We start from the raw sequence: 17732 nt of genomic DNA on the forward strand, positions 1-17732 counted from the left end.
GTTTAGTAGCAGGGCACAGAGCGTGCATTGCAAATTAGTTGTTTAAGATTTAGCTTGTTCAACTGGGTATGTATATTGGATTGCACTACAAAACTAACTGTGATGGGTTATAAAATCTGATCATTTCATATGATAATATCATAGACCTGTCAAGTCTGAGTAAATATGAAAAAACAAATGAACATAAAATGACAAATATTAACAAGAGAGGCAGATGTTTTATGATTATTTAATGTAGAATTTATTGTACAAAAGCTTTTTGTTTTCAGTTTTTGATGAGTAGCGTGGACTTTTCTTTTCTCTATATGTATATGAGTTATTTTTGGTGGATTTGCCAACAAGGCAATATCTCCTAAAGAACAGTTTAAGCTGATTAAACCTAAATACAGCTTAAGCTTTTCTCACCATCGTGTTGTCAGTGGTTTAAGAGTTTAGGCGTTAAACCACCCCACTGATCAGTTTCACTTCTCTACGCCTTTGCAATAAACAAGCTCTTTCTTTTCCTGCTGTCAGAGTTTTCCCTCAGCAGATTGGATTTTCTTTTTTTATCCCACAATATTTGGACATGACCTATTTTTTTGCCCACCTTAATGTTTCCCATAGTATTTACTTAACAAGGAGGGCCCATTCAGGTTTGTTTAAAAACAGTGTTTTTTAAATTTTTTACTTATTTATCTAGGATAACACAACTCAACAATGTAATGTCTAATAGTGCTGATTGGAGTTGGGCGGTATAATGGTAGTACTGTATATAGCCGTAACATTCAGACCACCTGCCCAATATTGAGTAGGTCCCCTTGTGCCATCACAACAGATCTGACCATTTAAGGTATGGACGCCACAAGACCTCTAAAGGTGTTCTGTGGTATCTAAGGGTGGTTGACATGATGTGGCCTTTTTTTGGTCCAGTGTGTCAAATACATGTAAATTATAGAAGAATATGTCAAAAACTGAATATATTGTTTGAAAGTGCTGTTTTATATGAACTTACAGAGCACTCATGGAATTAACATTTATTACAATTTTCAATCAAACCAGAAAAAGCTCATATGGCGTGACTGTCCCAATCACATTTTACAAATTTTGATTTTAAATAAATACAAGCAAATTACTTAATTTTCTATTTAATCAATCATATATTAATAACCCAGGTGTCTATTATGAGTCTGCTTGGCTAAAAGTTCGGGCATAATATTTTGAAGCCACGATCAACTTAAACATTTTGTCCCAAAAATGAATGATATATGGTGTGACGTCATACTTCTTTTTTTAAACGGGCAATTATTTGGAGTCCTTTGGGGAGTGGGGATCCTCCTTCTTTCAGGAGGAAGAACAACACCTCAGAAGGACACTGAACGTTACAGGGTGAATTATCACTCTTTATTCTTTCAGAAAATTAAGTATATCCAGCACTTCTGCTTCAGTTCCATTTTGCACTGTCATATCGTGTGACACATGGCTAGCATGGTATGTTATGATGCTAGCATAAAGCCACATTGCTTACAGTCATGGTAAATACATAAAACATCATATGGTGTGATTTTTTTGTAATACTATATGATATCAACTGCATTTAAATACATAACTAATGCAATTAGATACGTTTTAGCTAATAGTTATGTGTTTTAAAATTTAATTCGTTTAACACATTTTTATAGTATATTGTTTACAAATGTAATATTTGTACAGCAACACTCACTCATTCATGCAGATTCACTCACTCACTGAGACTCAGTTACTCCTGAACACAAAAGGAAAAGTTCAGTCTGACCCAGTTGCAGTTTACGGTAGCACACCTGAACATCCCGTTTCAGCACAAAACCGGGAAAGGCATATATTATAAATACATGCTTCTTCTGTTTGTTTCTTTAAGTAGAAACCAAATGTGTCACAATGTTTATTGGCACACTGTTTAACAATACATTCACAGCTTTCTGATCCATCATTGTTCTGCTCATTCTCGTTTTAAAAAGAAATAATGCATTAAATATAAAAAAGTTCAATGACTTACTAAAGATTATTAGAATTCCTGTAGGTAACATTCGACAGATTAAAATTAAAAAGTGCTACATCTAATGAATTCAGTAAGTGGATTAGTTAATGTCTCATAAACATTCTTCTCTACGTTGAGTAAAATTCACATCAACAGTTTTGTGATTCTGCTGTAACTGAAAACGATTTCAGTCACTAGCTAAACCAAGTTTTTTGTTTGCTAAATGCAGCTAATACAGATTTTTGCATACAGATTGTGGTGTGGTGTGATTAATCATATGACGCATGACACCATGACATATGGTGTGATATTCAGAATAAAAAAAGGAACTTACAGAGCACTTATTTGGCATGATTTTGGCCAGCATGCCTCTGCCGAAACTTACTGATGATCTGGTGAGCATTGTGAGATCAGGTGAGATCCTCACTTGAGTGAAAGTGTTCCACATCTGCCTCACCCATGTTGAGTGGTCCCAGCAGCTCCCTCTTTCTCCTTGAGTCAATAAACAGCTCCTTGGTGGTTCCTGTCTTTGGCTGCACAGTGCTCAGTGCAGTGACAGTAGCTTAATCAGTGAACTTGATGATACAGGTCACAGTTATATTCTGGGAGAAAAAAAATAATTCCATCTCATTTTTTTTTTATTTGTTGCTTAACCAATGCTAGCACACTGCATTTTCAGTGTGGACGTGCAGCAGTCTATTGTAAAGCATGACACAGTGAATGTGAGGAGTTAAGGCATTGTTGTTTTCCTGTAAATGATTTCTGGGCCATCTGCATTTTGATGTTTTGTTCTTCTTCTGAGTTTAGTCAGTGCAACATTTGCTTTGGTGCCTAAAACTTGTGCACAGTACTGTGTATATATAGGTACATGTGTGTAATACATCTTAATACATCACTGTATATAGATGGCACTTTGTGTGTGGTGTTGTCATGCAGAAGCCTCTACAATGTTTCCACTTATAGCGACCACATTAAAACAGACCTCAGGTTATGGGCAAACATTCCTGAACAGAGAATAACTGTAGTGTAGAGTAAACATATATGGCAAATAGGGAAATGAAACACTCGGTTGCTGACCAAAATAGGTGTGACAGAAGTGGCAAAACTTTTGCTGTTTTGCCAATGTATACCATACCAAAGCACTCGCCTTATGAAACCCCATCTTGGACAGGTGGCAGAACCTCTCCCCATCCCAGACATTCCAGAGAGAAAACGGGGGTTAGAGTTACCCTTCAGATATACATGGACCAGGCGGATTACACACACACACACACACACACACACACGCACGCAGACAAAAAGTTGCAGCACACCCTTTGATTTCAGAAACAAAATTTAACAACATAGCCTAAAATAAGACACGCCTCCTCACCTATTACTTGCTTTAAATATTGCCTTTTCTTTTGTGTTCCATTTCAACCTGTAGTTTTTGACAGCTTTGATGCACATACACACAAAAATGAGCCATTTTTTAAACTGTTTAGTCTTTAGTGGGCGAGGTCAGCGGTGGTTCGACGCAGTGTCCAGTAGGGCTGTGTTTTGGCAACAACCTGGTGTTACGATACCTATCATGATACAGTCTCACGATTAGATATATCACAATACTGTAAGTAAGGTGACTTTTGTTTTTCGCTTGTTTCAGGAAAACTGTCATAGTATAAAAAACAACCATATGGATTTAATCTAGATGGAAATTTTTACTTAGTAAATAATCAGAACAGTGGGAGCTCCATTAGTTAGAATTTTTTAATGTCAATGTTTTTTGGAGGCAGACATGCTGATCAACATGCTCAGCTTTCAAGACACTTCTCTGTGTGTGTGTTTACAGTGTTTCAATATTGACCAAGTTATTTTGGTTGCGGTTGGGCATAACTCTGGTGTGTGAACTTAGCTGAGAGAAGTCCACTTACTTACCTTTTGCTGTGTGCTGTTCTGCTAACTGCACATCAGAATGATGTCTTGCTGAGTGCGTTCTCAGATTTGGTGTGTTCTCCAAAATAGATGACATCCCTCTTATTGATCTTTAGTGTGTCTTCTTCATTGTGGAACACCCCTGGAGCTGGCCTAAAGCTGTAGCGTGCACTCTGGGACATGCAGCAGTACTGCCAGTTGGGGGGTGGTTGCTTGGCCGGCCAGAGTCAGGACAAGCAACTGGTGTTGGAGTGACAGGTGTGACAGTTTTAACTGTTTTGATGCACATTTTATTACCGGCTCAAAGAGCAGTAATCTGACGTGAGCGACGCCGTCAGAGCGTCCGACAAACAGTCTAGCATGTTCAAATTTTTTATATTTTATCGCCTAGTTTGACATGCTCTGCGACTTGCTCCCTGACGCTGACCAATAGGAAGACCGAGTGTTCTGTGGTGCACAGATGTAAACATGGTGAAAAGCTGTGGCAACAAAACCCCTAGCTTTATTCATGTATTCCTTTGTTCTGTTCACACACACTGAAACCTACTTAAAGTAGTTTCATCTTTACCTCAAGTTACACACAGACCGCGAAGGGCTTCTGTAACCATAGCCGTCAGATTCTTTGCTCCTCCACCACGATGACCTACGAACTAACACGAGGACGTGGGCGATGATTGGTCGGTGACTAACGTGTTGCCAGCTCCCCGAATATGACACGAAACGAAGATAATTGCTTAATCTGACATAGTGAACATCGTTAGGGACAAAAATGTCATTTAGTCTGAGCTTGCCAAACTCTCCCTGAAACATCACCCTTTTTTGTGCAGGTTTAAAATGTTCCTTTCATTTTAAGTGCCCCACCATGTGGCCATCTCAAAAGCGTATGGTGCTTGAGCTCTTTTTTTGCTATGTATTAGATAATGCCGAACTAAAATTTCTGCATTGTTGGCAACCTTATTCAAACATTTGTTCCAACCATAAAATTAGGGAACCAAAAAAATAAAAATCGGAATAGCTTTTAAGGTTTGTAAACTATGTTGCCGACTCTATTCCAATAATCAAAGCCCATGAAAGCACCGCAATAGCTAGCACTGTGGAATATAAAGATTATTTTTAGTATCAGTAGTCTTAGTCTTTTAGTAGACCATGACATAAAAATTTAAATAGAAGAACGTTTATTGTTAAGTGTCATGTATATTTTTGCAAAATAACCTGTCTAGCTGCCTAGGTAACTGAACATGAGACGCAGCTTCGTGCTGGTCTCTCTCTTGGGCGATAATAAATTCATACACAAGATTATCGTCACTAAAATTATCACGATAAACAATATCGTTACAAAGTTGTAAACAAAAAAACTCATGTGACCTAAACAGCAAAGGATAACAGTGAATCCTTATACAGAAAAAAAAGTTTTTATTAATAATAATAATAATAATACATTATTTGTATTTATTTTTTACAGTGGACTATGCTGGGATTAAAAAAACATACAAAAAACGCACAAGGGTGACGTTTAAATGAAAAATAATAGTGCTTATTTATATCTAACGAGTAGCCCTGTCACGATAACAATTTTTTAAAAAAATAGGTCGATATATTGTCCAAGAAATGATTGAGATAAACAATAATATTGTCATTTTAAAGCGCCACTATAGAAAATGCTTTTTTCCTGCTTTAAGACAGTGTGCCACAGTAATAATATACTAGCATATTAATACTATTACACCAGTTTACAGATAAACTAACTTTTTTTTTTTTTACTAAGAGCAGACATTGGGCTTCCATTATTGGCTTAAAGCCAAAATACTCCCACACCTGAGCCGTGGAATACGGCTCTAAAACACAGTCCATCCGGACTGGAATAACTCAACGTTCTCTAAAGCTGTTTAGTTTTGAAAAATTCCTATTAGCCTCGAATACGTTCAGTAGCTAACACATCTCCCCACACTCTCCACTCTCCACTGTGTGTGTGAAGGCTGGTGCATAAACTATGCACTACACTCATTAGCCCCTAAATGTTGCTGTCGGACAGATTCGTCTTCGCCTCAGACAAAGAGGTGAAATCACAGAGTGATTTGCTGTAATCTAGCTGCGGTTCGTGCTCATGTAATGTCTCTACTATCAATATCGGCAAAAATTATTGTATGATAAGTCAATAATATAATTATCGCGACAGTAGAAGTAGAAGAAGTACAGTCCTCTAATAATCCTGGCTTACCAATACTGCGAATATCTTTATACAGTTTTAGTCCTGCCATTTTTCTTTTCTCTAAAAATGATTTGAATATAAAAAAAGGTTGTTAATTTAGTTTTACTAAATGTATTGTTTTGTTTCTGAAGAATAGAAGTTCTTTTATAACACTGCAGTGCTGTGAATTGCATTGTGATTTTTTTAATCTAGTGCTGGTTGATTTTCAGGATTAATTCAGTTAATTAAAATACTGTCTTATTTTTTTGGGGTGAGTAAAGCACTTCGTTTATTTACAGTAAGCTTAGATTTCCAATATTTTAGCGTGGTTAGCAGCAGCAGTAGACACAGTTAACAGTGCTTAGCGCTTTAAATTCCGCCCGACAGCAGCTTAGATCGGACCCTTAGATCCTGTGCCCGACCCGACCCACCCCATAAACTGTCATTAGAAGCCCAAGCCCGAATTAAACCGTCATTTTTTTTAGAAAGTAGAACATTAAAGGTACATTCTGTAGGAAAAAAGAGCAGGCTTGTGAAATGGCTACAGAAGTCCAATTTCAAAACATCACAAAGAGTAGTCTGCCCTGCCCACCCCTCCCCAAACACAAAGCTACCTCATGTTGCCAAATTCAGCAGGCTGAGTCTACACAATCTACACAAAGTTTAGACTAGTGGGAGAGGCAGAGAACTTGGAGTACAAGCAAGAGGAGAGAGGAGAAATACAGCAATTCTAAACTCTTCCGTCACCCGTATTTAGCGTTATATTGGCTGTATGTTACATGAGGGGGCTGCATGTCACATGAGGGAGCGCTGCGTCTGCCAGGCTGTGTGGCCGTACGGCCGTGTGGCCGTGTGAGAGAGTCAGTCCCTAGTCCCTAGTAAATTAACCTGGTGGTGGTTATAAATTACCTGAGTAAATTAGCTAGCCAGTTAGCTTACCTGTTCAGGAGAAAAGTAGCCAGATCTGGCTCGGGCTTGTAGTTTTTTTAAGCTCCAAGTCTCCAACTTTCTCCAAGCTTTTTCGGGCTGTTTGAATGAGTGAAATCTGAATGATGTTAATTTACATTGCAACACTGAAGAAGCATAGATTACCTAGAATATAGATTAAAACATAGATTATTAAATAAAAATGTTTATTATAAACAGATCTCCGAAAGATTAAAACATCTGCAAATTTGGCTACAAGAATGACGTCTGAATGACTTTTCTGTAATCTACCGGTAATATATTTTAATATGGTTTAAAAATCTGAAATACTTTCTAAACAAACTATTTTTTTTATTAAGCTTATAGACCATGGCTATAGCCCAGCAATACCGCTATGCACTGCACAATCATTAAACTCAAATAGACCAACAACAGTATAATTTATAATGACTGTCTTCTACTCTAATATAGTTAACTATGTTTAAGAGTATAAAACACTTTCTGAATAAACAATTTTTTTAAATTTTTAAGCATAAAGCACAAAAGCAGCATGAATGCACTGCATACACAGCGCTGCAGGTCAACTGCGTAATGCGGTGAAGGAGCTCTTGTGTGCAGTTCGCAGGCCAGAGCTGCGTGATTATAACGTTGTATCTTGTGCAGCTTTTGATTTTTTTTAAACATAGTTACATGATGTTACTTTACTATACTGTGATTATCACACCATAGCTTTATATAAAATAAAAAATAGCATTAAAAAATACCTCAAAGACTTCTACCTCAAAGACCATTTTCTTGAGCCTGACGAAATCTAAACTCTGGCACAGCGCTACACTGAAGAACCCTGATTGCTCCCGTAAGCCACCTAGCTTGTTTTAACATGCTAAACACAGGCTACAGTCTGGAGAAACTGAACTGAAGCTTCTTTATAAGCTTCTTTATAGCTGTTTGAATAACGGAGCGGCGGTAGAAGTCACGTGGTTATGGCATGGGCAATAATGCGCTTATTATCGTCACTAGCTTAAATTATTGCGATATTCGATAATATCGTTTATCGGCCCAAGGCTAACAGCAAAAATTCTGTTATGTTGTTTCCAAGAGAAGAAATGCTAGACATTTCTTTAAACTGCGGATTTCCAGTTTCAACAACACCAAGTGAAAAACACCCGTAAACAAAGGAGGCAGAGGACTGGTCATAATGGACAATTTATTCTTGTACACTGGTTAGCTGAAGCTTTGTAACATCTCTCGTCCTGTACAAACCCAGGTCTGTGGTCTTTTGCAGAGCCTGGGTTTGGTGGCACTGATACGGGACAGTGGCAGCATTGGAAGTAATGGAAGTAAACTGTACCACTAAATCACAAAGTTTAAAAGTTTGCAGCTTACGATTTAGGTTCTTGCACAATACAGCCCCATGGTCTGATGCGACTTGACTGCTCATACTGTACATACACGAAGGGCCCAATGATGCCAAAAACACAGATGGAACACATTCACAGAATTAAGGAATAAAAATGTAATTCAGATGTAAATAGGATTATATTAATATTATTAGAATTTTACTACTGTATTTTTCGTTCACCGGATAAAAAGGTGCACTATCAATAAATGTCTATTTTCTGGTCTATTTTCATACGAGGCGTATTATGCAAAACTAGTAAGGAACGGGGGTGTCGCCATATTTTCCTTCCGCAGGTCTCGCTGCTGGGTGGTGTGGGGGCTGGGGTGGGTAACCAAACATGTATAAAGTACTAGAGATACAGAGCAAAAGTACAAGTACTCTTTTAAAAAAGTGACGAGTAGAGGTAGAAGTGTTCTTTAAGCATCATACTTAAATTGCAAAAATGTAAATTAGAGGCTGTTTTCCTTCCTGGAGAATAAACGCACCTTACCTTTAAAACAGTTACACTCTAATAGTTGTGAGGTTTGCTGAGCAGACGCGAAGTGAATCATGGGCAAACATAAAAAGCACTTTGTTTAGGCAGTAGTCGTTCATGTGTCTGTGAACAGAGTGAAACGATTTTTTTTCAGATATATACCATCACTGGCAGGAGGTTTTTAAAAATGTTGTGAATGTTGTAAAGTCTGAAATAGCTGTTTTATCTCTGCCAAGAGCGGCTCCCAGCTGGTATCTGCCCACTCAGATGTTCTTCTGTCTTGTGTGTGCAGATGTGAAAGGTCCACCAAGTCACCACTTTTCTTGTGGCCTGTTGCCATTCTCCACACCTGGCGTCTGGGAGAGGAAGTACTGCATCCTTACAGACAGACAGCTCATCCTGTTTAACAAAGAGGAAGAGGTCAGAGCTTTTCTTTTTACAAACTTTTCTCTTTTTCCTCAGTTTAACCACAGTCCTGGAGGCTGATGGCCGACACAATTTGATGATTTTCTCTAAAAAGAAATGCTAAAGTGGGAATACCACCTTACCCTGCATTATATAAGATCCCAACCCTGGAGCTAAAGCTTGTTTTATGCAGCAGAATTATAGGCAGGACATTTTAGCCTACACCACTGTATCAGTATACAGAGAAAAAAGTGTGATAATCGTTTTTTTTTTATTATTAATTAGATGTATACAGTTTTGTAACACAAATGCTAATAATAACAGTAATCCCTAGCTATGAAACTAAAGCAAATCAGAAGCAGATCAGAATTATAAAAAAAACGCTGACTGGTTCCAATCACACTCAGGGAAAACAATAAACTCAATACTTAATTATATTTTGTAGATACATAGCAGAGTGGTAGAGAACCCTGTTCTGAAGCATCTCCTTTTGTGCTGATATTCATATTTAATTCTCACTAAACTCCTCACACATGCTGTTTAAATACCTGCTTAAAACTTGTGCAGGAAGTAAACTCATGGGTGTATATTCCAGCAGAAACACTAGTACACAGTCTATAATATCTGGCTTTTGAGTGACTTTCTCGGCTATGCTGCTAGACTGTGTAGTTAACCAATTTGATTTTATCTACCTGACCACTGATCTTTTCCCAGATACCGGCAGAGGTCCAGGACAGCCCGGCAGCCACGCCCTCCAAGAGTCGCAGTCTGCGGAGAACCGTCAGTGTCCCCTCTGAGGGACAGTTCCCCGAGTATCCAGCAGAGGGAGCCCCCATGTTGGGTAAAATACATTCTTGACATTTCATGTACATGGAGAAGTGCTGTTGTAGATAAGCAGATAAGGTTTGTTACACATATATGGTTTAATGGCATTTTTGAGGTCTCGGGCTTGAACAGACTGAACACTGTCCTGTGAGCTAAATGGAGTCTTTGTTTTTGGCTGTTTGACCTGGTAACCACTTGGGGCTGGTTAATGCCTGTGTGCAGAGGTGGTTTTAGAATATTTATCTGGGAAACAATTTCTGCATATCTGGGGAACTTTGTCTTTCTTTATATTCCCAGTTGCCCATTGAGCAAATGCACGTTACTGTGGTTGCTGACCCTGTGGGTGCAGGGCAGAGCTCTGACCTTAGGGTTATTGTGGCCGAGGACAGCGGACACACATGTCCCAAACCACTAAGAATGCCGTTCATTCTCCATGTCCCTTTCAAGCTCCTTTCTGGGCATTAGGGAGGGAGGTTATTTATATGCTAATGCTAACTGTGCTTAACAATGCCTCTTTTTTAGTCTAAAGTTAAGTCACAGGCAATACTGACTGCTTCTCAAGTAGCACAGTTTAAACAGATTCAATTTCACCACCTTGTCTTTGGCCCACGTTATTAATTTAGTCATTTTAGGTTATATTTGACTCTCACATTAAACATGTTACTAAGATTGCTTTTAGATACCATCCTTCTCTTTCACACAGACCAAGCAGTGCCTGTGTGTGTGAGTGTGTGTGAGTGTGTGTGAGTGTGTGTGAGTGTGTGTGAGTGTGTGTGAGTGTGTGTGTGTGAGTGTGTGTGAGTGTGTGTGAGTGTGTGTGAGTGTGTGTGAGTGTGTGTGTGTGAGTGTGTGTGTGTGAGTGTGTGTGTGTGAGTGTGTGTGTGTGAGTGTGTGTGTGTGAGTGTGTGTGTGTGAGTGTGTGTGTGAGTGTGTGTGAGTGTGTGTGAGTGTGTGTGAGTGTGTGTGAGTGTGTGTGAGTGTGTGTGAGTGTGTGTGTGTGAGTGTGTGTGAGTGTGTGTGAGTGTGTGTGAGTGTGTGTGAGTGTGTGTGAGTGTGTGTGAGTGTGTGTTAGTGAAAAATCTTGTTCTCATGAACAAAATCATGTCTCATCTCATCTTGTGAGATAAGTATCTCATTACACGGCCTGTGTCTGTGTGTCCTTGTGTTTGTGTCCGTTTGTCCATGTCCGTTTCTCCATGTCCGTTTTTCCATGTCTGTTTGTCTGTGTCCGTGCCTGTGTGTATCCCTGTGTCTGTGTCTGTGCGTGTGTCTGTCTGTCTGTCTGTCTTTGTCCATCTTTGTGTCTGACACCCATGGGTGTTCGTGTGGGTGTGTCTCTGTGTGGGTTTGTGTCCATCAGTGTCTGTGTCCATCTGTGTGTGTGTGTCTGCGTTTGTCTGTGCGTCTGTCTCTTGGTTCATCTGTGTTAGGGTGTCCCTGTGTATGTCTGTGTCCCTGTGTGTCTGTTTCTGTGCGTCTGTGTTTTTGTGTTTTGTGTGCTGCTGGTGATCTCTCATCCATGTAATAGTTTTCTGTGCTGGTGCTCTGGGATCTTTACCATTTAAGCTTTATTTTATCTCTCTTTCAGCAGCATATTTTTTGTTAGTTTACATTTTTTTTTAAATATTGAAGCTTACCGTAACATTACCTCCAAAATGCTGCTTCAGGACCTTATATACAGATAGTTGTGTGTGTGTGTGTGTGAACGAACACAAGTTGCAGGTGTAGAATATATGTTCTACAATACATCTTTCTGTACTAATTTGTTTACAAGTTACATTTAAAAAAACACACAGATTACAGCATCACATTGTTTTCTGCTTGTAGTTGAGACACAGTATTGTGTCATGGCCTAAATTAGGATAGTTTGCTATCCAGGTCGCTACTAGGCTAGGTTCCGGTTCAGGAAAGCTGAGGAACTTTAAGCCTCGTTTCTGAAATAAAGATATAATTCTCAGTGAAGTCTGAGTAAATATAAAAACAGCTGTTCATGTTCTGTGTTTATCAAAAGCTCAAACACAGTTGTTGGTGTTAATTAGTTTGCACTGCATTACTAACTGCTGCAGCTGATGAGTGGAGCCCTGGCTGTTCTGAGCAGAGCTCTGTATTGTGTTTTAACAAAAGCTTTTATAGAGAAGTGGAGCTGAGTGGCTCTGACCGGCTCCTGAGCTTACTGGCTTTTCTGCATTCCTGCGGGTGAACCGGCTCTACAGACAGCAGCATCGGCAGCCTCTGACTTCTGATGTTATTATCAGGGAGGTGTAAATGTTGAATCTTCAGGATTAATATGAAGCTCCGGGGTAAGTCACAGGCAGCCGAGTGTTTCTGTAACAAGTTTTACTGGTGTTGTTATACTGGTCCAGGAACAGATTTGTCTCTTGAAGGTATAGCTGGTAGTTCTGTCGAGTTTGAGGTTTTAGTGTTGTTTTATGTGCTTTTTGATGATGTTTTTTTACCTTTTGACTAAAATTAGCCCGGAGTGAGTGTCTTAAAAACCTTCTGTAAGTAAAGTGCTGTGTGAACCCACTCCCAAAAAAAGGAGTTTTAACTGAATTTTATCTACAAATGAAAATGTCTTGTTCTCAGAGTCTCCGGGTAAAAAGAAATTGATATTGTTTATCAACTATTGGCAACTTACTTTTTTTTATCTAGAGCCCTGCAAGAGCAAATTCCAAGTGATTTTATCCCAAGTAAACCATTCATTATTGAATTTTGGTGGCTATATACATCAGAAAACAACAGTTATAAAATATTTTATACAGTATAAATAATAAAAAGTTTGTATAGTAAAGTTTTAATTTCGTCATAGTTTTCGTCAACGAAGCTTTTTTTCAAGACGAAAAAGAGACGATAACTAAATAAAAACAGTATTAAAAAAATAAAAACGAGACGAAATGAACTGATATTTTCGTCAACGAATAAAAACGAGACGAATATGTTTGGCAGGGACGAAATCCAATCAGAACTGATTTAGTTCTGTAAACGGTAGAGACCAGTTAGGAAGAGATCCAATCACTTCTACTTTAGCGAAGGTGGAGAGGCGGGACAAGCTGGGTAGTCAACCAATCAGTGCCCGCCTATCCAATATTTTTCTCATTTGACGTCGCGAAAAAACAAGACAACGTGTAAAAACGTGCGAAGCCACTTAGGTAAAACCACCACAAACCTTTCAGCTTCTTCAGACAAGTCACACAGATCTCCATCCAGAGATCAGCGTTTTAATGCTAATGAAATTTCATGAGCTGATAGTGTGTTTAACTCGACTGTGTACAGATTAACTCACTCTTTAATATAAGATCATCTGTTTAATCCCCCAGTGGGAAACATATAGCTAGTGTTAAAGCAGGAACAGGTGAGAAAGGAAAAATATGTAGCGACAATATAACAATAAAATAAGTGAATCTATTAACCGCAATCACAGCACTTTTTCTCACTTTAACTGATGAAGTCTCTTAGTTCATCCTGAGAGCATCTCTATAGGACAGTGTGTGAATGTGTGTGTTTTAACCTCATTTATAGAATGTAGCTACAGTAGGTGTGCTGGGTTAGAGCTGGAGTAAAAATTAGATCCTTTAAAAGCTGTCTACAGCTCTGTTCAAACTATAATTTAACCATTCAAATGTTTCATGACCTGATTTCTAAAACAAATTTTTAAATATAAAATATTTATAGTCACATACCTACAATAATAATATACATTAAATATCATATATAATCATATATAAATATTAATATATTTTACATTCAAACGTTAATAATATTACACAACTGGTTACTAAATGTTTAATTTTTAAGTGTGTAGTTAATAATTCAAGGGAACTGATGAAAAAGCATTTACATTTACACCCTTTACATTTTAGTCGACTAAATTGACTGTAATTTTATCATTTTATTTCAAAATTTTCCCATTTTCTCCCCAATTTACACGGCCAATTACCCAACCCACTCATTGGGACTCCCCCTATCATTAGTAATGTCCCAACACACCAGGAGGGTGAAGACTAACACATGCTTCCTCCGATACATGTGAAGTCAGCCACCGCTTCTTTTCGAGCTACTCAGGGTCGGGTCCCGGAGAAATAAAAGTCAAAGTATCCTGCTATTTTAAATAATGGAAAATTAATTCTCAATAATAATATAGTTCTGCATACTTAGAGTTTAAATTGTCTGCTCGAACCCAAGCCTGAACGAGAAGCCTGACTGACCCGATGCCCGAATTTGGGCTAAGAATTCTCACCGCTTTCCTGGCGCGCTGTCGGGTTCGGCTGCAGAAAATGGTCTGTGACGTAGAACTATGTTCAGTGTAAAAAATCACACTGTGATTTTTGTGCAGATCCAAAAGTTACAGCTTATCCACGCCTTTAAAGCTCCGCAGGTGCGTTAATGTCAGCATATAAATCATGTGCGTTTTCCTACAGGACAAACCATTCAAACATGCGGATGAGCTCTCCGCACCCGATTAAAAAAAATCACACAGTGTCTGTCTGGCTTAAAATAATTAGATGCAGCTATTAAATGAATAAATCAACATTCATTCTGTATGCTAAATAACAAAGAAGACAGTAACAAGCTAGATGCTAATAAGCTAATAACAACATTTAATAAAAACAGAAAAATAGATATAAAATAGGAAAAAAAACAACTAAACTAAAAGAAATATAATCTAACAAATTCTAAAAGAAACGAAATAGTGAACACACAGGTACAAAATAATAATAATAATAATAATAATAATAATAATAATAATAGTAATAATAATAATAAAAAACACAAATATCCCATAGTAAATAAACTGTGTCTGGCCGACAAAACCAAACAAAGAAAAAAAATGAACAAAAATAGAAAACCATGATTGTTCACGAGTCTTAAAACAGGAGTCCGAGTCAAGTCTGAAGCCTCTGCGTCTGCCCATTGGGGGGTTTTCCAGCATGAACTGCCTTTTTAAGGTCATGCTACATCATCTCAACAGGAGTCAGGTCAGGACCAGGCCACTCCAAAGTCTTAACTTTGTTATTCTTCTGCCGTTCAGACGTCGACTTGCTGGTGTGTTTTGGATCATTGTCCTGCTGCAGAACTTTTTTTCAGCTTGAGGTCACAAGATGAGATGGATGGATATTCTCCTTCAGGACTTTTTGGTAGACAGGGGAATTAATGATTCCATTTATCACATCAAGTCTTCCAGGTCCTAAAGCAGCAAAACAGACTCAGACAATCACACTACCACCACCATGTTTTACTGTAGGTATTCATTTTCTGAAATGCATTTTTACTTTTACGCCAGATGTTATGGAACACACCTTCCAAAAAGTTTTGTCTTGTCACTCCACAGGATATTTTTCTGAATGTCATTAAGATGTTTTCTGGCAAAATTGAGAAGAGCCTTAATGTTCCTTTTTTCAGCAGTGGTTTTCATCTTGGCACTCTGCCATGCAGACCATTTTTTTGCCCAGTCGCTTCCTTATGGTAGAGTCATTAACAATGACCTTAAATGTGGCAAGTGATGCCTGCAGTTCTTTGGACATTGTTGTGGGGTTTTTTGTGGGCTCTTGGATGAGTCTACACTATGCTTTTGGGGTTATTTTGGTAGATCGTCCCCTCCTGAGAAGGTTTACCACTGTTCCACATGTAAACCATTTGTGAATAATGACTTTCACTGTGGTTTGCTGGAGTCCCAAATCTTTATAAACAGCTTTATAATACATTAGAGGCATTACAGTATTAATATCAGCCGCAAATCCCTTCTTTATCCAGTAAACAAATACATTAGATTTAGTGTGCATTAAAATTATCCTTAAAGCTACTGTATTAATGTATTTAAAAGGGCTATAATTACTTCCTCGTATCCAGAGTTTTAGGGAGTTTTCTCTCTTATGCTGCATAAATGACTCTGCACTCAGTACAGCCAAAAATAAAATGCAAGGCCATGTGGCCATGTGCATACAGTTCATACAGCTACATTATTAAATAAACAGAAACATAATATATGTGTATGTATACTTGTATGAAGCAATTAAGAATAAGATTGTCAGGGTGTGGTTATCTCCAATCAAATCCTTCACAGGAATGACTGACTTTGATATATAGAAGTTGAGAGGTCAGAGTTGCAGGAATGACCAGATCAGACACAACATTAGTAGAAGATTATTTTTGGCATGTGGGTTAAAAGTTGAGCTAAATATGTACATTCTGTTGCACAAATCATTTGATGCAGAGAATTTACAAAATCTGTACAAAAACACAATTTTTGTACACAATTACACAAACATTACAGCTGCTGCTCATTTCTGATCCCTGAGGCTCTGTTCTATATGCGATTAAAGAAAGCATGAATTAAATGATCTTTATTTAATGCTGATCAACATACGTGCACGTTACTAAGGCTGTAGCAGCCACAGCCCCAGAATTGAGAGAGAAATATATATATATATATATATATAGAGAGAGAGAGAGAGGGGAGATAAAGTGATACCGCTGAGTGAAGCAGAGGAGTGAGGTTACACTATTGATTGAATAAATGCAGTAAAATCTCTTCTGTCAGGAGAGCCAAAAGATAGAGGCAGATGAAGCAGGAACAGGGTAGGACTGCAGCCAGAGAGAGAGATTGAACACAGAGAGAAGGGTCTGAGCGCGAGAGAGAGATCGGACACGAGGATCTAATTGATAAATCTTTTTCTAATAGAACGGATAAAATCACTTGGCTTTAGTCATCATTGTGCGATCGGGTGCATTAGAACCGGTTCAAAGATACAAACAGGCTCTCGGATGGTGGTTGTAAGAAAAAATTTAATTAACAAGCTTTTCTTTCCGACTTGACGGTGAGCAAAATTTACTTTTAACTTTTAACAGCACAGATGTGGATTTTGCACTAAAACATTTCAGTAAATTAGACCTTTCAGTGGTAATTTAACATGTTCCTTACAAAAAACTGGAAGATTCATCAGATCTAAATCATTCCAGACCAATCTCAAAACTGTCTTGTTTATTTAAAATATTAGAATCCCTAGTGAAAAACCAGCTCAAATTATTTCAAGACTGAACACGGGGAGAAGGATGAGAGAGAGAGATAGAGAAACTTTTTTGACTTTTAACGAAACTTTATTATAACCAAATTGTGTTATAATATCTTAAAAGTCAGTTTTAGGCCATCTCAGCCATTAAAATCATAATTTTAAAAACAGAGGATCAAAACAGCATATGGGTAAATAAATACATAAATAAATAAATAACCGCAAATCATTTCTTGCAGTATATTAAAACTGAGGTGCGAAGCAGAGCTCATAATCTAAAACTGAGCACACTGCCTCACCACAACACTAAAAGTAGAAAGATCCGACATACATTTATAATAATGAAAATCAATTAAAGTCCTGGATCTCACAAGTCTAGAGAGGATTGTCACTGCATGGGTGTCAGCTGCTTGAGCCACTTTGTTCCGACTAATGTATACCGCCAGCTTAGCCTGACCAAAAATAAAATTGATTAGCTGACACCTGAACCTCTCTATCCGCACATATTTAAAACCCAGTATAAAAATCTGAGGTGTAAAAACCACATTAAGAGCCGTAAAAGTAAAAAGTAAAACCTTAAAAAGGGGACGTAGCCTAAA

General features: G+C 38.1%; 1 protein-coding gene across 6 annotated transcripts in view; it reads left to right on the forward strand.

The window, feature by feature from the left end:
- rasal2 (RAS protein activator like 2) overlaps window positions 1-17732 on the forward strand; it is a 207202-nt gene that overhangs the window by 30420 nt on the left and 159050 nt on the right. For 5 of the 6 annotated variants that reach the window (XM_049483149.1, XM_049483146.1, XM_022663442.2 and 2 more), the window contains exons 2-3: window positions 9189-9316; window positions 10016-10142. In XM_049483149.1, coding sequence (XP_049339106.1) covers window positions 9189-9316; window positions 10016-10142 — 255 coding nt within the window. Of the gene's footprint in view, window positions 1-9188; window positions 9317-10015; window positions 10143-12394; window positions 12427-17732 lie in introns of those variants that run through there. The other variant, XM_049483151.1, reaches the window with a different exon arrangement.

Source organism: Astyanax mexicanus, chromosome 8 (genome assembly GCF_023375975.1).
Source record: "Astyanax mexicanus isolate ESR-SI-001 chromosome 8, AstMex3_surface, whole genome shotgun sequence".
NCBI lineage: Eukaryota > Metazoa > Chordata > Actinopteri > Characiformes > Acestrorhamphidae > Astyanax > Astyanax mexicanus.